Source organism: Tauraco erythrolophus, chromosome 3 (genome assembly GCF_009769465.1).
Source record: "Tauraco erythrolophus isolate bTauEry1 chromosome 3, bTauEry1.pri, whole genome shotgun sequence".
Lineage (NCBI taxonomy): Eukaryota > Metazoa > Chordata > Aves > Musophagiformes > Musophagidae > Tauraco > Tauraco erythrolophus.
Genome location: NC_141467.1, coordinates 35,538,418 through 35,559,304, shown reverse-complemented (window position 1 = coordinate 35,559,304; position 20,887 = coordinate 35,538,418). Strand labels below are relative to the sequence as shown.

The 20,887-nt window shown below is 37.8% G+C and overlaps 1 protein-coding gene across 2 annotated transcripts in view; it reads right to left on the bottom strand.

Moving 5' to 3' along the window:
- GABBR2 (gamma-aminobutyric acid type B receptor subunit 2) overlaps positions 1–20,887 on the bottom strand; it is a 505,163-nt gene that overhangs the window by 251,649 nt on the left and 232,627 nt on the right. For both annotated transcript variants that reach the window (XM_086609138.1, XM_086609140.1), the window contains exons 5-6: positions 12,741–12,842; positions 4,113–4,178 (exon numbers count right to left, since the gene is read on the bottom strand). In XM_086609138.1, the coding sequence (XP_086465264.1) occupies positions 4,113–4,178; positions 12,741–12,842 (168 nt within the window). The remainder of the gene's footprint in view (positions 1–4,112; positions 4,179–12,740; positions 12,843–20,887) is intronic.

The following is a 20,887-nucleotide window of genomic DNA, read 5'->3' as shown; positions in this document are numbered from 1 at the left end:
ATGTCTAAAAGGGTTTCCATTGTACAATTAGGTCATTTCAGCAATATAGTGTCTTTTATTTGACATTTTTCAAATCACTGAGGACACAAATTGACACAGAATAGTGCTTTTAGAAAAGGACAATCTTCTGTAGCTTATCCAGCTCTATACAGATTAAAGCACCAAATCGTGTGCTGCAAGAAAGTATTGGCTCTGAACTATTCAGAAATTGGAGCTCTTGGAAACTTTATGTTTGCATAAAATCTTGAGCCTGTTTCCTGCTTAATTTGTAAATGTCCTGGGATATGGGCTGAAAATGGAAAGTTTCAAAACAGCTAGAAATTCCATCCTAGAAACAAGGGATCATTCACAACAAGGTAACACTGACGTTTTTACATTCCTGCAAGAATTTGGTTAAAACAAACAAACAAACACTTTAAGAGCTGGTAGCGCTTCCTTCGGGATCTGGTAGAATGATAGGGCTTGAAGAGTAATCTGAGGAAGGCAAAAGAAGGAACAAAATCAGCTCCTCCAAAGCTGAGCCCATGACCATGCAGTCATTTTTCTAGTGACAGCACAGTTGTTAGTGTTCAGGCACTTCCGTGTTTGGGTTCCAGAGGACTTATTTCAAAATAATGCTTTTTGCCACCATTTCCTCCCTCTTCTAGATGGAGATCATTTTGATGCTTAAAAGGTACATTTCCTTGAAATACGCAGATCTTTCTTGAACTGTTCGAATGCACACAAACCAATTCTTATAGATCTTAGTTTCTAAGGGGGAAGATTTGCTGGCATACAAGAGCAAGGTGAAGAAGGTTTACAAGTCCTTTGTATCATCAGAACACCATAAAGTAGTCATACGCCTTCCATAATCTTCTGCATGCCCTATATAAGCTGCAAAGTCCGGAGCTACAATCAAGCAGCCTAGAAACTGTCCCGGATGTTTTCTGCCCCCGTGAGACTGAATTTTTCTTTTTTTTTAACTTTTCATTCTTGTTTAAATCCATAAAGAGATGTTTATTTACAACAAAGAAATTTCTGTAAGAGATTTTTCTATATGTAGTAAATAATTACTGGCAGTTTGTGTTAATGGGCCTGCAAAACCTTAACCCCATCAAATTTCCACCATGTTTCCATCATGCCATCAGGGACGCATCCTATATCTCACCTCTATAAGAATGCCTGTAGACTTCTAAATTGCAATGAACCTCCATCTGTTTCTCATTAAAAATCAACAGTGCCTTTAATTCCAAAACAGAGACTCAGCAGTAAAACTCTATCAGCTCAAGAAGAGAGTCCAGTCCTTTCCATTAACTGTGCTGATTAAGCCTGGCTTTAGTTACTATGAAATGTTTACTAAAAGAGCCACCTAAAGCTCATGCAGTGACCTATACATAATAGTAATCTTCTGTAATTGTCTTCAGACAGATAATTGTATCAGCTAGACATCAGTCTTGAGGTGTGCAATGGCTCTATCTCTATCGCTTGAAGACAGTATGTTGGAAAAATTCCCATTAACAATTTTTTAAAAACAAAATTTTCTGCAGAACTGATGTCTTCATTGGGAAGATGCAATTTCATGTTAATCTAATTTCAAATGAAAAGAAAAAAGGTTATGTCTATCCAGGACAGTTGACTACTTTGATTGTTGAAGTGTTGCTTTGAGCAAAATACCCTAACTTCTATTCCATGGAAAATATCGTATTCATCCCATTGAGGTGAAAACATTAGAAAGTTAGATTTCCCATAGAGTTAAAATTGGTAACTGCTTTTGACACTAGTGTTAAATGAATAGCTAAGCTCGTTTTAATCATCGTAGGAAACACCTGCTAACATTCACTTTGGCTTGAACAAGTCCTGTCATGTTTTGGAAGTTTGCCACTGAATTAGACTATCTTTTAGTTCATTTATCTTTATGTGCTCTGCATCATTTGTGTGTGTGTTTGGGGGACAGGGGGAGGAAATAGCCAGGCAAAAAATGAAAATGAGCATATAAACTCCAATGGATGTCCTGAGGAAACCTCACAGCATATCATTGTTGAATCCAGACAGAAAACTGAGGCAGATATTAAAGATTTTCCCACCTACATGAATCAGTAGCAAATAATATTCAGGTTATAACCACAATCACAAAAAAGAAATGTCTTGCACTAGTACAATAGCACCTTCCTTTAAGAAACCCAAAGCCTTTCTCTGGCTGGCATCAAACACTTTGCAAAACATAACAGGGAATCACAAGTGAAACCTGTCTGAAGATACACCTGGGGAAGGGGGGTTAAAAAAAATGGCATATCTAAATTATTGTGCTCTTAGACACATAGCTGTAGGAATGCATGAGTCGTCAATGTATTTTATGACTAATAACAAGCTTACTGACATATCGTAGTACATTAATACATAAATGACCTACTTTGAACTGCTCTCTCCTGCATTTAGTCTCCTGCTGAAACTCTCATATAAATACATTTATACAAGCCTAAATACATGATCTCTCAGATTTCCCCAGGCCCCAGAAAAATCCACCTTAATATTTTTGACACTAAAGTACTTCAGAAGCAGCCATCACTCTTTAAACTGTCCTGAGTTGCGCACACTTCCCATGTTTGTACCAAACTGGTGCCGCAGAAAATCGCAGCGGGCATTGGTGTGAAAGCGACATCCCCCACCTGAAATCCTTCGGACTAGAGTGGTGGAGGCAAGAGGACGCCCTGCACCTCCAAGGACTTCTAGGATTTCTCCAGTGGCCGCACAGGCACATGAACTTGGAAAAGGATTGTGGAGGAAGGCAACTAGATACTAAAGGCAGAGACATAAGCAAGGTCAATCTCTTGTCTAACATTGGGTTGGAAGACTGTTTTGACCGGGACCCCTCACTGAGGAAATGCAGCCCAACTGCAAGAGATTTGAGGAGGAGCTGGGCTGCGGATGGACCATTCTTTCTTTCAGGAATGGAAAAATGGGAGATTATCTCTGTCAATCTAATTTAAATACTGGAACAAAAAGATCTATATACAAAGACTGATCAAAGATGAGAAGAATGAAAAAGAAAATAAAGCTTTCCATTTTCTTTTGGATGCAGACAGATTTTGTTCCTTCCAAACATACTCTACAATCTCCTTTCCAAATTTTGCCAGCAACTGGGACAGCTGCCGAGTACGAGCCAACATGCGTCTGAGGCACGTGTAGCACTCAGATTTTGAACTTCTGCTTTTCCTTTCTTTGCTTGGATAGGTAACTTTGTCTAACTGAACACTAAAAAACACTCTTCGAAATTTAGATGCCATCATTATTGTCTTCCCATTATATTTACTGTGTTCTTGGCTCATACAGGATTCATCTGGTTATTTAGACTAGGAATTCAATACCAATACAAAATTTAGGCCACTAAAACCTGCCTGTTTGGGTTGGGTTTTTTTTGAGCAGGTACAAATAAAGATCCACATTTTAATCCTCCTACTTTCAAACTTTCAATAGTAATCACACTGTGTATGTTTGCAGCACATTCAAACATACAGACAAACAGTGAGAATAGGGAATTTTTATCTATGCTAGTCTCACTACACTTATTTTAATTCCAAATCTTTTCTTTTTTTACAAACTAATACTTGTTTTCATATAAAAAGTATAGCAGTCAGAAGTGAATGACAACTGTACAATTAGCAACAGTGTGAGTAGAAGAAATTATTAGGATCGTTTAGTTAGCATATATCGGAACTGCTTGAATTTCTTATTCTTTCAAAGCAAAACATGCAAAACCACATACATGCAGACAATACCACCAAAACACAACTCTTGGATAAGATCCAAATCTTGCAGTACTCTGTACCTGCTGCTACATCTACAAGGGTTTCCCTGGATCTCACATGAAGAGAAATGCTCAAGCTCGATTTGGCATTTAATTCCACTACAGGAAAGCAGTAAGAAGCAGCTGACCATGCAGTCAACATCTAAATTCAAGTCAAGTAAAAAGTATTTTAATGAAACAGAAATGAAGCTAAGCATGTATAACCTCTCTTGAGGATATAAATCTTGACAGAGCTGAACCCCATGAAGAAATGTTTATGCTCAAATGTATTTTTATTCAAATGTAATGCATTCTTTATTCTGATATGCAATTAAATATATTTACTTACACAGCAGAAAACTTTCACAGCCATTTCCTCATCAAACTGGCCAAGGATTATCCGAACGTCATTACCCTGCAGATTGAATAAAATACGTGGCAGTTAAATACAGTCACAGCCTTTCCAGAAACCACTTCAGCTGGCCATTCAAATTGTGCAGAGAGTTAGCACAGATTACAGCTGCAGACAGCAAAATTAATTCAGAACTATTGCATTTTCTATAAATTCAAGAACTTGAAATACTGCGAGAAAGAGCAGCTGAGGTGTTTGAAGAAAATGATTAAGCCATAGCACTAATGAGAATAAAACTGTAATGTTTATCTTGTTGAATATTCAATAACACTGAAGTATCAAATATTGTTTTTATCTCTTGCAAGATTTCTTCTTTTAAAATTTTGCATATTAAAACCTGCTGAAAACATATGCTTTTCACTGCTTACACGAACTAATGCTGTAAGGTTGGGAGACTGGAGATTTGTGAGATAAAATGCTTTGATATTATGCCCGCTTTAGTAATTTTTAAAGGTTTTACTCCTACGACATCTTCTCTACAGTCACCATAACACTTTGTCAGTCCTTCCTCTCCTCCTTCCTCCAACCTCTATACTTAAAAAAAAAAAAAATCACACTTTAAGAATCTATGACCGAAGTAAAAAGCAATCATTTTATTTTCATACTTAGAAACATATTAAAAAAATATCCCTAAATTCAGGAGCACATGCAGAAAAACATTTCTTCAGGAAATGGGCTGGCTTTTTTCTCATGTGAAAAATTGCTACTAACATCTATAAAACGCAGAACAGATAGCTTTTTTATGACTTCATATTACCTTTTATTTCACACAAAAGCTGGGTTCTCAGCAAAAGCTTGAGCAAATCTAATTTTTCTTTTCTTTTATAAAACTCTTAGTTAGAATTTACTAATAGCTGTTTCCCTCTCCAAGGAAAAAAGAAACAGATGATTCAGTGTGAATTTCAGTGGTGAAAAACATTTCAGTTTTAATTAAATCAATTTATCAAAGATTTTCAGTTCAGATATTTTCAGTGTTTATTTCCTGTTCAGCAGAAAATATTATGATGGACAGTGGAGACAGATACTAGAATGCTTCTGCAATCAAATGCATTAAATTAGTATCACGTAGCATGGTTAAAGTTGGAAAGTAGGTAATATGCTTTGCTCATTCTGAACCTGTGCATTTTCAGTAAATCAGCTTCTCTTTATTTTTATGTTTAGCCATAGATTGAGAAAGTAATGTAAATCTTATTGAAGCAGATTAGATTCTTTTAAAACCAATCTAACAAGGTCACATGAAACTAAACAAACAAATTACACAAATTACAACAATAGTATTACAGTTTTTGTAAGGACAATAAATAGATTTAGGAATTATGCAGAAAAAAACCCCCTCATCCATTATCCCTATTTTTCACAATTTAAAAATAATTTTGATTCCTCTTGGAACTCTGAAACCCTTGACCTCTCTGAACATAAAAATGCAGATTTAATATTTGAAAAAAAGAGTAGAAAAGTTTAGTTAAAAAATAAATGACACAGCACTCAATTATTAAACTTAGAAGGGAATGAATTCTTTTTCATTGCATAACATGACAAGAACTAATTTTAAAAGAACAGAACATGTGTGGCCTCATAGTTTCAGAGCACCAGAAACCATAGGCAGGGTGTAGAGCATAACTCTATAGTGCATGTGCAGCAACGCTGCCCACTGGCTGTGCGATGACCTTCAAACCCAAGGCACAGTATGTGGTGCCATGCCCTGAGACCTTACCTCCACTTGATTATCTCACAAACCAGACTGCATTTCCCACAGTGACTATTTTTTTGCTGTAAAGCGCTACAAGAACTGTAATGCTAATACTATTTTTTTTTCCCCAGAACTATCCTATCCCATTTCAATAATCTTACTGTCTGCAAGGATTGTCTTATACTAATATCATTGTGTGATTAGTTTGGCAACAGCATTTAGACCCAAATCTTGCACATTCAGCTACACAAGTATGTGGCTCCACAATCCCTTTTGTCTATAGACATGCAAGGAAACAGGCACTCAAGGAACTCATCTTGAAAATATTTTTCATGCCAGGCATGGCAGAGCCCCATTCAAATATTGGCGGTCAATCCTATTTTCAAATATATTCTGCTCTTGTTCAGACACCCAAGCAAATGAGTGTTATTTGCTGATTTGTCCAGCTGTCAGTAGATCCCAGTTCTGAATATCTGACCAAGAATCTCCGGGAAGCTGGATTTTCTGTCAGGCAGGAATCTCCTCTTCCAGCATGAGCTGAGCTTTCGATGCCAGAGCAGGAAATCTGCAAGTGTGAGAACCACATCTGTACCAAGTTCTCGAGGATCTCTGATGCACAACTGGAAAACTTCATGACCCAAGTTCAAAGATCAGCTATGGCTCTGGAACTTGATAATCCCTGATGTTCTGTCATCCTTTGGATCTGTGATTGAGCCAAGATGCAATACTCAAATGTTCTTTCACCTAAATTAATGAATTTCCATATTAACATATAAATTGTAGCTTTTGAAAAACTCTGTACAGAAGGAGGACATGAATGTGTCTGTGTTCACTAAAAGATTTGGATGCTATGCAACCACAAACTGACTAAAGAAGATTAAAAGACACATTCTACTGCCACCTATTAAACAATGTCATGAGACCTCCATTTAAAGTATGATGCCATTGAAGACTACAGAAAAAGAAAGTTGAAATCTGATTTTTTTCCAAAGACTTAAAAGTTATAACCTTAATAACATTCTTTTCCATGTCTTTTTATGTGCAATATGCTAAGAAAAAGAAGCTTCTCTGACAGAAATATGAATCCTCAGTTCTCCCCTACATTTGTCCAGGTGTTAACCCTTTCAGAAGTGGGGAAAATCACAATCCACATATGCTCGGTGCTGGCCAGAGATGGATCCAAGAAGGTAATGTTGAGAGTCAGTAAATAAAGTGATTGGAAGTAGGATCCAGTGAAAAAAAAAAAGGGCACACAGGAAGGAGAGGCAAACCCAATAAGGAATTTAGGTAATGAGTACTTTTTAGGCAAAGATGGAGCAAACAGCTGGGGAGGTGTCAGTAGGCCTGAAACCAGTATTGAATAAGGAGCTTGGGAAAGAGAATTAATACTTTTCAAGATTATGGCAAATAGGAAGCTTGAGAAATAACTACTGTTAGGACAACTGAAATCTCAGAAAGTAAGCCCAGAAGAAAATGGAACAACAATCTAGACAAGGTATTCAGAGGGAGATGAGAAATCAAAGAGGCAGAACATAGCATTGGATAAGCAGAGAACTTCAGACTGGGATTAAGATCCAGTATGAGGCAGGGATGTTGCTGGGTTAAGCGGAGAGCATGGGACCACAGGCTCAAGCTGACAGTGAATATATGGCTGAATATATTTTAATTTGTCCAGCTTCAAAAAGTAGCATCATGAAGAATATATATAGTTCTAGTTGGTTAGTCATGTATGGGAAATTGTAAAAGATTCCTCCTGTTTATAACCACACAGATACCACTACAATTCTGTGAGATGCAGTGTCTGGGGTTTTATGGCTTACAGTTAAAAAGAGTAGAAAAATTAGTGTGCGATCATGTAACCAAAGAATCGTACATTAGAACACATGTAGAAGAAACTAATTTAGGAAAGTCTGTACAATAGCTTTTCCAGTTTCACGCATTACATTTTTTTTTTCTGTGCAATGATACACTCCTCAGGAAATGTCTTTCTCTCCAACTCTGCATGCCTCTCCACATTTTTCCCAGATTTGTTCCTGAAGAATTTCATTCAAGATGGTAAGTAAGCCTGGATCCATTTGATGCCAGGCTTGGGTCTGCTGGCTCTGTTGTGCATAAGAGACACTGAAGCTTCAAATTCATGCAACTACACATAGCTCAAATTCCTTGCATAGATTTTATCTGGATGGATAGCGAAGCCTGCACTGAAGTTTATCAGAGCTGGGTTCATTTCAGAGCTCGCGGGTCAGGGTATATATCCATATTATACTCTCATGCAAAGAAATACATCAGACACTTATTGGGGCATAATTTTTTTCTCCCTTCAGTCACACTACTAACTGACTATCAACCAGTATGGTTTTCTGACAAAGATGCACTGTTCCTTTACATCAACTCTGATGGGACTGATGCAAGTTAACATAGTGCAACTCTCTTGTAGAGATCAAAGAAGTCACCCACTGGATCCCAGCAAGCATCAAGTACTTTCTCTTTCTCATAGAGTTGTAAATTGCTCGCATGGTGCTAAAGCATGTTTGACAGAAGAGTTTTTAATTCTTGGAACTAGGCAGGTGATCCATGAGGTGATTAAAAACATCCCAGAGGGAAGTTAACTCCCCAAACTGCTCTTATATAAAAAGACCAATGTTTAGACCATTTGCCAGATGGTGAGCTGTCATATTTACTCTTCTCAGAGATCAGAGTAGCAATATCAGCATTTAAGCTTTGCCCCTCGGTAAGCAATACATATGTTCCCATATGGACTAAAGTTCAAACAAGAAAATGAACAGTTACATTTCATTTACTGACAGTTGTGGTGGACTTTCCATGAAAATATGTTTTATAAATGAAGACTATAGCACAGTCTCAAAAATGAATGACTCTCTTGCTCCCTTCTTCCTTTTCTATAGGTGAGGATATTATTCATCTGCTAAATATAAAGTGTCTTTGGTATTACTGAAAGCTGAGTCGTATAAACCCGGAAGACAGGGAAGATCAAAACATCTGAGATGCTCCACCGAGAGATGAAGAACAACTTGTTTCTTCCACTGCCATTTCTAACAGCCTCAGATACGAGGCACTCTTTAGCCTTCTCAGAGTTTTTGAGTGATGCATATTATGCTAGAATAGGCAGCTATTTATTTTTTTTTTTTTGTCCTGCAGAGCTTCCATTCTGTGATCAGATTTTAATCTGTCTCATTTCTAATGAATAACACCATGATGTTGTATTACACAGCTTTCCAGAGAAGGATTGCTACAATATCTCAACTGCCAGGAAAAGTCAATGTCTTGGCAGGCTCTTTATGAAATATCTAAATTGAATAGCTGAGACAGTCTGTCATGTTCTCCACCATGTTTCTGACAGTCAAGATGTTATCAATAAATCTACTCAAAGCTGGGTAACTTTGTCAATAGATGTGTCCACATGTTTTGCCCTCTAAATACCTGGATCCACCTGAAGAACTACAGATAAGCCTCTATCCTTAGCTATAGAATGACTGATGGTGAAGGTGAACTAGAGGATGTCAGCTCCCATCATCATAACATGCTGGCAAAACTGGCTGATGCATGTCACTCGCTTAGACTGAGGCCACATCCAAACCTGTTCCTGGCCCCAAATTTTAAAATTTAATTAACTTGACTGTTAGAGATTTTGTTTGGTCAGTATCTAAAACACCTATTGTATTTGGGAAATTAGATGGAAATGGTTTCATTGAATTGAAATTCATATCTTGCCATATTTTGTGTCCTACGTGCAAGATACGAGACAGTTGGAAGCAGAAGGTGATTGGTGACGGTCAGCATGGCTTCGCTAAGGGAAAATCCTTCCTGAAATACTTGGTGGCCTTCTATGATGGGGTTAGAGCATTGGTGGATAAAAGAAGAGCAACTGACATCATCTACCTGGACTCGTCCAAAGCATTTGACACTGTCCCGCATGACATCCTTGTCTCTAAATTGGAGAGACATGGATTTGAGGGATGGATCACTCAGTGCCTAAGGAATTGGACAGATGGTTGCACTCAAAAGGTTGCAGTCAATGGCTCGATGTTCAAGTGGAGACCAGTGACGAGTGGCATTCCTTGGGGGTCAGTATTGAGGCCAGCACTGTCTAATGCTGGCAACACGGACAGTGGGATTAAGTGCACCCTCAGCAAGTTTGTCAATGACACCAAACTGTGTGGTGTGGTCGACACACTGGAGGGAAGGGATGCCATCCAGAGGGACCTTGACAGCCTTAAGAGGTGGGCCCGAGCAAACCTAATGAAGTTCAACAAGGCCAAGTGCAAGGTCCTGCACGTGGGTCGGGGCAATCCCAAGCACAAGTATGAGCTGGGCAGAGAATGGATTGAGAGCAGCCCTGAGGAGAAGGGCTTGGGGGTTTTGGTTGAGGAGAAGCTCAACATGAGTGAACTTGCAGCCCAGAAAGCCAACCGTATCATGGGCCACATCCAAAGAAGCATGGCCAGCAGGTCGAGGGAGGTGACTGAAAGCTGGAGAGGGACTTTTTACAAGGGCATGTAGTGATAGGACAAGGGGCAATGGATTTAAACTGAAAGAGGGGAGATTTAGACAGATATAAGGAAGAAATTTTTCACTCTGAGGGTGCTGAGGTACTGGAACAGGTTGCCCAGAGAAGTTGTAGATGCCCCATCCCTGGAAGTGTTCAAGGCCAGGTTGGATGAGGCTTTGGGCAACCTGGCGTAGTGGAGGGTTCCCCTGCCCATGGCAGAGGTGTTGGAACTAGATGATCTTTGAGGTCCCTTCCAACCCTAACCATTCTATGATTCTGCCCCTCTACTCTGCTCTTGTGAGACCCCACCAGGAGTACTGTGTTCAGCTCTGGGGCCCCCAACACAAGAAGGACATAGAGCTGTTGGAGTGAGTCCAGAGGAGGGCCGTGAAGATGATCCAAGGGCTGGAGCACCTCTCCTATGAAGACATATTGAGACAGTTGGGGTTGTTGAGCCTGGAGAAGACAAGGCTTCTGGGAGACCTTCCAGTAGTCTTCCAGTACCTAAAGGGCCTAAAGGGGCCTACAATAAAGCTGGAGAGGTGCTTTTTGCAAGAGCATGTAGTGATAGGACAAGGGGCAATGGCTTTAACTGAAAGAGGGCAGATTTTGATTAGATCTAAGGAAGAAATTCTTCACTATGAGGGTGGTGAGGTACTGGAACAGGTTGCCCAGAGAAGTTGTAGATACCCCATCCCTGGCAGTGTTCAAGGACAGGATGGATGAGGCTTTGAGCAACTTGGTCTAGCGGAAGGTGTCTCCACCCATGGCAGAGGTGTTGGAACTAGATGATCTTTAAGGTCCCTTCAAAACCAAACCGTTCTATGATTCTGTGACTGCTTGATAGTCTTCTGGTCTTCCCTATAAATCAAACTGTGCGCTGTTGACATACAGGAAGGCTGGAATGTCATTGCTTCTTCTAACCTTCAGGCTAAATATACATGCTTATATGCATTTTTTCTTGTTATTACATCATCCATTGGTTTAAATAGCTCTGCCTTCAGAATCGTTAGTTTTCTGATGCCAGGGATTAAAGACCCTGTCATAAATGTGGACTTTACTGACAACACATACTGGAGTCTCTTCAGCCCCAGATAGGAAATGTAAACAGGTTTAGACTGTACAGACACAAATGGCTTCCTACAAACATAATCTTTACCTATCTGTACTTTAATCTTTCAAGCTTGTATCTCTAGACTGTGAGAATAATAAAACACACTTAGTTTACCATGCTTCAGACCTTTTCCAGTTATCTTCAGTAGTGGCCTACTCTTACAGAGGTTGATATCCTTGGTTTAATTTCATTTTTTGAATACCATTCAGTTTATTAGTTGTTTTTTTTTTAATCTGTTTTACCTGTATTTAAGTATTTGCAGGGTTGTGGCTTTGATTGTGTGTCATAAATATTTTATGCCATTAACAATTTGATCTTCACCATTTAAAAGTGCTTTGTCTTGCTTTTTAATCATTTTTTCATGTTCATATGCAGTTTAAGATTTGCATCTCCTGTATTTAGTTTATTGTTGGTTGTACTACATGGTAATGATAAAACATAGTTTTAATTTCATGAGATGCCACAAACCTAATAAATCATTATAATAAGAGAAGGATGGTAAATTATTCTGCTATCAAATTAATTTGTCCTTTTTTTCCTACGGTTCATATGAAATAATGCAGATGATTATAAGCAAAGAGTTCAATCTAAGTCGTGTAATGAAGCTAATGGAAAGATGCTCAATGCTTTTGCTACATGATAATTTACCTTAAAAGGGTTCTGGTTCCAAACCTCAAGAGCTTTCCCATGTATATCAGTAAGACTGGTGCTATAGGTACAAACATTAAGCCAGCAATAAGTTATAGAATCATATAATCACAGAATGGTTAGGGTTGGAAAAGACCTCAAAGATCATCTAGTTCCAACCCTCCACTACACCAGGTTGCCCAAAGCCTCATCCAACCTGGCCTTGAACAGTTCAAGGGATGGGGCATCTACAACTTCTCTGGGCAACCTGTTCCAGTGCCTCACTACCCTCAGAGTGAAAAACTTCTTCCTTCTATCTAATCTAAATCTCCCCTTTCAGTTTAAATCCATTGCCCCTTGTCCTATCACTACTAACTTGCTTTACTTTGTGTTCTTATCAGGAACTATAAAAATATTTACTATATTCATGAACATTCATTGACTTAAGCAGGACTAGGTCCTCAAAATGCCATTTGTTAACCTTACTATATAATGGAATGTAGCAGTATGTCATTCTTATGCAAATTTTTATTATCCTTCTTCATAGCAAAAAAAAAAAAAAAAAAATCAAATGCCATGACATAATCACCACTTTCTCGTTATTCCTCAAGCAGCAGCACATACCTTAAGCTTCTTTACACTTGTGCAAGGATCATTGGAGAAACTCTCAGTATCTGAAATTTCGATGTCTTCACCATACAGGACACCAGTCAGATCATTCCTCACCTGTCAGAAGTTGAGAAAAAGGCAAACTAGTGAATTGAAACTCAGTGAGAGGGAAGCAGATGGACTATATTCATTACTGTAATGACAAAGAATGATCTTGATGATGATATATGCATCCACATTTTTTTAAAAATTTTGCCTAAAATCTGATCAAGACACTATTCTTTTACTACCACAATCTACTATCAACAGGAATACTACGTAAAGAGCTTTACTATCTGTGACAAAAAGTTCACAGGGGGATCCCACTTTGCATCACAGGGATGGACAATTCTTGTGTATTTCCAGTGCTGCTAAGATCAAAAGTTTTCTTGTAGCCAAAGTGATGTTTGAGACTACATAAAAGGAAAAAGGCTCATCGAGGAAACTCTTACATCTCCTCAGTGCTGAGGGCTGGTTTGAAACCACTGTAGCTGGTCCTAGCATGAATCAGCAGAGCTTAGCTTACGTCAGTTAGGGACTGGTAAAGCTTAATGAACTCCTCTGTGTGCTCCCCCTTTCTCAGAGCATGCATTTCGCTGCACAGGGCAGTGAGTGGTATGGTTTGCTTGAAGATGACACAAGCAACCACCTATCAACAGATTTTCTCACATGTCTTTTATTTATAGTGGTGAGACTCTGTCCTCTTTGAGCTGCCTAGTAGCACAAAGAAGCCAGATAACACACAAAGCAATCTGGTTTACAGATTTAACGTTTTTTTTTTCTATATAACTACTAAAAGGTTTTCCTTCTTAATTGCTGCTGGTTTTCCTCCAGCCGCATAACTGCAAAAAGAGTTTCACATTGCTATTCCTAATAGATGAGCAAAAAGTAATTTTAGCTGGATATAATGTTGTCATATACTGAAATTAAGAGAGTAGCACTGATTTTAATTTGATAAAATTATGATCACATTCATTGCATTGATTTTCTTTTTTATTTGTTTGTTATGATAGAAATAGGAGAAGCAAATCATAGTATAAAACATATCTTAAATGCAAACGCAATATATGGAAGAGAAGTATATGTGATATTAAACAGGAAAATTTAGAAGACTATAAATCATATGCAGATAGTTTCCAAGTTCTCTCTGTAGCAGTCATTGGAATTACATATTTTAAATCTTCCTCCTAACTCTCCTTTTCTTTGATGGCCTTTGAGAAAGAAGCACAGTCGATTCAAAACAACCTGAAAACATTTGATACACAGTGACATGGTCAAGTAAAGAAAAGGAAGTGGTATCGGTCCTTCAGGAGTAGGAACTTCTTTATTTGAATTGAAATAATAATAAAGTTTATAGAATGAGAAGACATTTTATCCATGCAAAAATAAGACCCAGCTATTGCCAAATTTCCTCGGTTGAAAGTCTGTCACACTCAAGCCCAAGTATACAGTAAAATGAAGAGGATATAATGAGACATGAAAGGTCACAGGTGCGACTTGTGCGTTCTGCTGGCAGCTTTACTTTTAAGACAAACTCATGTCTTCAGTAATCCTTCAGCCTATCTTTAATATATGTCTGTGAGCATCCTCCTAATCTATGCATGTTAGTGGCTCTGTTGGGTGTATTTCATGCTTTTATGTTTACCATGCAATTAATACACTTTTTTGGTATGTTGCTTAACTTTTTCAGATAGCAACACAGTTTTTGTTAAAAAAGAGGAACATCAAAACTTTTTTGTACTTTTGCAAATTTCTTCAAGACAAAGAAGCATAATTTGGATTCTGCAATGTAGCATTTGCATTAATTGATCCTTACACAGCATTCCACCTTTTTGCTCTTCCCTTTAAGTTGCTTTTGCCAAGTTTCTTGGTTAACTAATGAAGTATTTCCTGAAAATCATTACTATACTGGCTGCCTTAATTACTTCTTTCATGGCCTCTGCTTCATCTTATCCCTTTTAGCCATGCTTTAAAATTACTAAGACAAAATTTGAGCTATATTCTTCATCTTTTTGTGATGCTATAATCAGTTTTCAAGTGCATTCTGTGAAAATGTATTCACAGACAAAAATGATCAGTAGTAACTCCTTTTTCTGCTAGTATACTAGCAAAATGAATGATTGATTCTTTAGCTCCAGCAACACCATTAACTGCTCCTTATGACAAAGGTCTTTCTTGACAGAAAGAAAAATTGCTTTTCTGAAGCAAACTATCAGTGATAACAAAAGAAAATAGACCTCTCTTGATTATAGCTTAGCTAATGTCCAAAATCCTTCTACCTGGTATGAAAGTTCACTAAAACTATCCTACGTTACATAAAAAACCAAAAATTTTCCTTAGCTAACAGAACTGTACCTTCCAAAAGCATACAGCTTGTCACATCCTTCTACCCCATACTGTCCTACCTTCTTCTGTGAAACAAGAAATTTCCTAGTTGCAGGTCAGTTATCAGCTTTTCTGATATTTTCTTGATTTTTTTTTTCTGAAGCCTTTTCTAGTAATTCTTTTCATCTCAGAGAAACTAGGTTAACATTACTTAGCTGATCTGAGTAGAAAACAGCTGATTCACCAAATACCATTTAGTCAAATTAGCCCATTATTAACACAAGAAGAATGATAAAAAATGCACATTAAATATTATTAAAGTAGTCTAACACTTATAGATGGGCTTCAGTGGAGGGCATAAGGCTGGCACTTGATTAGACTTCAGACTGTTTACTGACTTGCTGTGATTCCTTCCCTTCAGAACTCATTCACGAACACTGCAATTGAGGTATTCAATTGCATATGAATTATTTTTCTGAGAAACACTTATTTAAATTCAGCCACTGAGAAATTTCTTTGACACCCCCTGCCTCATCTGTTAGAAGCTCAATACTCTGTGGCTTTCAGAGCTCTTAGACTTTTCATTGAGCTACTGATTATCCTCCCAAAAGACACACATTATTAAACTTGGTGCCAGAGAAGCTGGAAACCATTTCTCTTCCCTGCCACAATCAGATATTGGATGCTTTTCAGATGCATCTGTTGTGGAGAGTTTGCCAAAAGAAAGGTGTTTCTTTCCTATTATCACAAGATATTAGAAGCTTTATAAGAATTTACAAGGTTTACATTGCTTTTCTGGAAGACTTTTTTTTTTTTTTTTTTTCCCCTTTCAGTGCTATGACCACTAGTCTGGCAAATATCTTCTGTCTGGTCTGAAGGTATTTCCACTACATTTTCCAGTCTTTGCTTCCTGTGTCCATACTTTTTTTTTGTCACCATCCTCACGTTCTTTTCTTTCTTTCTAAACATTCTAAATATCTCACAGAATTGAAACTTGCGTTTTTCTTCTTACAGAAGTTCTTCACTCCTTTAAAATAAATTTAACTACAGAATCTTCTGATTTAGGTTTGGGTTCAACATCAGAATTCACAAAGCCTCCCCTCCAGTTCTAGAGCTGCCATTTCCTGTAGCAAATGTTGCAAATTTTAGTTAAATTTGTGAAACTCGGAATACAAAATGCTGCATGTTTTGTTTTCACAGATGCTTGCAGTCCTGGAAAGCGTATCATCATCAGTACATGCAGTTTTAGAGCTGAGTAGTAATTGTAATTCTACCAACTCTGAGTAATGAAAATTGTAAAATACTATACTTCTGCTTCTTCATTGTGTAGAAAAGGATAATTTCAACTGGAGGAAACTGCTGTAGAAAGTTGCAACAAAAGTGCACTAAGCTCTGGTGGGGATCTGCAGTTCCTAAGTAAATCTTGCACTGACTTACAATACAGAAGTAGTATAATTCCATGTGGTTTTATTCCTTTGTTAACGATTTAATACAGTTGTAGCTCGATGTCTTTTTATATGAATTTTATGTACTTTAAAGACACCAATTTCATGTTCCCAAAACAGGCATTACCAGATCTGACCATCAATAAACCTGGAAGAGATAAACCTGCTTAGAGACTCTAGTCCTTCACTTACAGAAGAAAAACAAACGCTTTTACATTGCTCTGCATACAAAGCCAGATGAAATCAGTATTTCACCATATTACATGTTTGATAGACCTATGTGTGGTCAACTTCAAAAACTACTGTGATGCAAATATGCATTACCAGCAGCATGCTCCAAACAATGAAGGGTTTATATCATGAGTAAGGGGCACAGCTGCAGCAAGAAAAGGATGGCCTTTGTGCTTGAGGCACAAGAGGAGATGGGATGCAAGAGAACTGGCTTTTACCCTTCGTTCTGCCAGAGCTGCTCTGTGATATAGCTCATGTGACCGAAATAAGATTTTGAAGTTTGCCACCAAGTCTGGCTGTATCTTTTCTTCTGTGAAGTAGACGGCAGCAATACTTGCCTACCTCATAGCTGTTGTATCAAATTCAGTGGTGTTTGAGAGGCAAACAACAAAGTCCCTGACCCTGCACCTGTGAAGGAAGAAATACAGGGGTTTTGAGGAGCCAACAACTTGCATTGCCAAGGAAGAAACAAATTTCTTTCATCTCCAGCAAATTGAAAGAGCAGAAAGAATGACTAAATGGGCTTTAAAAAAAAAAAAAAATTAGTCTAGACAGGACCAAATTACAACACTATGGTCTGTATCAGGAAGGATGGATTTAGCTTTAAGGACAGGAAGAGAATGTTGGAGAGCGGCACTGGCCAGCTGCTCCCTAAGGAAGGGGGACGCGAGAGCAGCAACACAGCCACCGGAGCAGGGACCTCATCAGCCAGCATCCCAGCGAGGGGAGCCAGACAGGCTCGGAGAAAACAGACAATTTCAGCCATGAGGCCAGACCTCCAGGTACGTTCACAGGATAAGGCAGGTCCAGCGTAAAGCTAGGAAGTCCATCACGGGTCTGGAATTTGGTCTGGCGAGAACAACCAGGGTCAGACCAGTCCCGTGATTGCTGAGAAGGTCTGTACCAACAAGACAAGTCTGAGGACAAGCCAGGAGATGGGTCCAAACCATCAGGGTCCATGTCAGGCATGGCTGTGATGGAGAGAGATCAGCACTCCCACAGCATCGCTGAGGCAGGGACCAGTAGTGCTGGGCTGTGCTGAAACTGGGTCCTGGGTCGTGGGTGGGGTGGGGAGAGCCTCAAGGGGAGCCAGTCAGAGGCAGAAAGGGCTTTTGATGCTCTCAGGGCCCTGACACTGCCTTTCGGATGTTGGTATGTTTTTTACTTCCTATATGATCCACGTACAACAATTCTCTGCGTACAGTATATAAATGATCCTTTATCTCACAAGGTTACAAAAGCGTATTGATTTTGGTTTAAGCGAATAGATATCGCTTACTTCAGTGGAATTATTAGTGCAAGCACCTGCTCACCAGTAGTAAATAGCTAGCATCCATTTTCCCACAATAGTTCATTTTTATCAAGCTAATTTTATCCCTTTTTCCCAGGAAAATAGTAAAGAAAGGAAATATTCCTGATGAATTGTCAATCCACTGACAAGTTTGGATTCAAGGGACTCTACTGATTGATGGTTCAATCTAGGTTTCAGATTATAGATTTAAAGGCACAGTTCGTTCATTTAATCCTAACTCTGCCAGTTACAAAATAAATTTAATAATTTTTAGATTAATCATACTACTTTGCTTTTAACAGATATTTCTGATGACCTTTTGGTTCACTAAAGCTGCATGTAAGTACTGCAAGCTAAATCCTTGTTGTTCAGGGCAGTCTAATCCTACCAGATGTTGATCATAAGAGACTCCTAATGAATGAGAACTGGTCAGACCAGATGGATTACACAGTCAGATATTTTACTAAGATTTCCTGCTGCTGAGATTTATACTGTGTACTTTAAAATGTTGTACTGTAGGAGTTTCAGTGCAGAGATAGAAACATATGTGTACAAAACAAATGCATGAATTGTAAGAAAAAAAATATTTCCTTACTGCATGGACAAAATATAAATCATGAGTAATTGCAAAGGACAGATTACAATTTCTGGGATTAGTAAAGACAGTTCTCACCATATATGATGCATTACAAGCAAACATAATTATCCCTATTTTCATTCCAATGAAACAAACACATTACTGACATTTAGAGGCTTACAAGCACTAAGCGAAACTTAATTTCAAGAAATATTGTATCTGGAGAAGAGAAATTGTGTAATACTAAATACTGGTACTTGTCATTGCCCTTAGATACAGAGGAAAATTGAGATATACTTTCATTGGCACACACATAATTTGGGATTACAAAAATGAAAGAGATAGAACCTTATTTTGAGCAGAGAGAAAACGCAAAACAAAAGATAAAGCATAGATAAACCAACAGGAAACATTAAAATATTATCTTAGCTATTATGAAAGAATATCACAGGAAAATTAAATCCCAAAATATACCTTTTTGTGTAAAGGAGAAATAAAGTCAGAGATGAGTGGGATTTCCTTTTTTGTTCAACAGAAATAAGATCTATTTTAAAAAATCACATATTGTGGTCTGGTTCTCATGGTGAGAGGAAGGAAAGAAGAGATCATGGAATATTGGCCTTTTGCTTGGGAAAACTGTGAATATGGGCTTTCAAGAAAAATATGATTTTTTTCACTGAAGCATATAGATCTAACCTGGAAACAAATGCAACCAACATTACCCTTCCCTGCAAGAAGTGTCTGAGTGTTTCAGACTCAGTGTTTTGGAATACAGTAATAATAAGACTAATAATAATAGAACAAAAATAGGATACTGCATTGGTTTATTTTTTACAACAGTAACTACATCTCCCAGTTAAAAAATGCTAATTTTCCTCCTTTCTGCCTGGAATGGCAACATGGTAAATATGACTTCACATAAAACCCACATATACATGATCACCACGCAGATCATACATATTTAAACATAAACCCTTATAAAGTTTATAAATATAAACACATATAAAATGCTCTTATTTCTCCCCAAATTCTCTGAAGTAGAAAATTTTCCTGCTCATGTTTTTTGTTAATAGAAGTTAAACATAATCATGAACTCTGATGTTAAACCTAATATTTATGGGTAAAAAAGAATTAATAGGAATTTAGGGGTTTTGTGGTAGGGGGGACGTTCACGAAGTTTTTTAAGCTGACTTGAACTTCGAACAGTTCCAAGTTTGAAGGTGATTTCTCTGCAGCAAAAAGATAGAATTAGGCCACCTCATCAAGAGGTGGATCTCTTGCTATCAGATATTTGAAGATGCCAGCATATTAAGTGAAATAAAAATTTACTTAGGAATAAGAAACGGATCTGCACAATGACGAAGTATGAACAAATTAAGTTCTGCTTAATCGACAAGCATGTTAAGGACATGCACAAGTTCAATAGGACTTTGAGCAGTCTGAAGAAACAAACTTTCTTCAATAGACTGGGTGCTAAGACAAGTAAACACACAATTCAGCAGTACGGTATTTGCATAATGCATTGCAAAGCCAGAAAGGATCTCAAAGATAGTAGGCAAGGATTGGAAGCTAATGATATATGCTATAAGAAATAACAGCAGTTCACATGAAGATTTCAGGGGCACTGATGAACAACACTGCAGAAGAAAATACACACAAAATGTATTTCTGGTTCCTTCAGAGCGTGATACCCTCTACAAAACCGAAGGTAATGTGGTTCTGCTGGCTTCCAGATAAACAGGACAACCACTCTTCTACAAGTTTATCAGACTTGACTCTTAGAGATAACAGAATAAAAGCAAAAGGTCTGGAAGTTATAATATTATACAACAGTAATTTTCATGACAGGTCTTATGGAAGTTAATAGGGGCCATATTGAGAATAGATTATTTAATAATTCATAAACCAATGCCAGAAGCACAAGTAATTAAGCAAGAAATTAGAAATGCTTGTTTATTAAAATAAGCGGATGTAATAGGACTACTGAAAGTTGGAGCAAGCATTAAAGTCACTAGGGATGCTGAAATACTGAACACTTTTTCTTGGAAGGAATGTAGAGGCAGACAAATAAAGGCACTCCATATTATTATGAGTGGAGTGTAATTAGAACATAGAATGCAAAATATAGAATATATGTGAATATACTTCCAACAAATAAAATTTCACAAGCTTTGGAGTGTGTGTTTAGACAAAAAAAATACAGAAATAAAAATTCCTTTAAAAACTACTTAGAATACATAGTAAATCTGCTTTA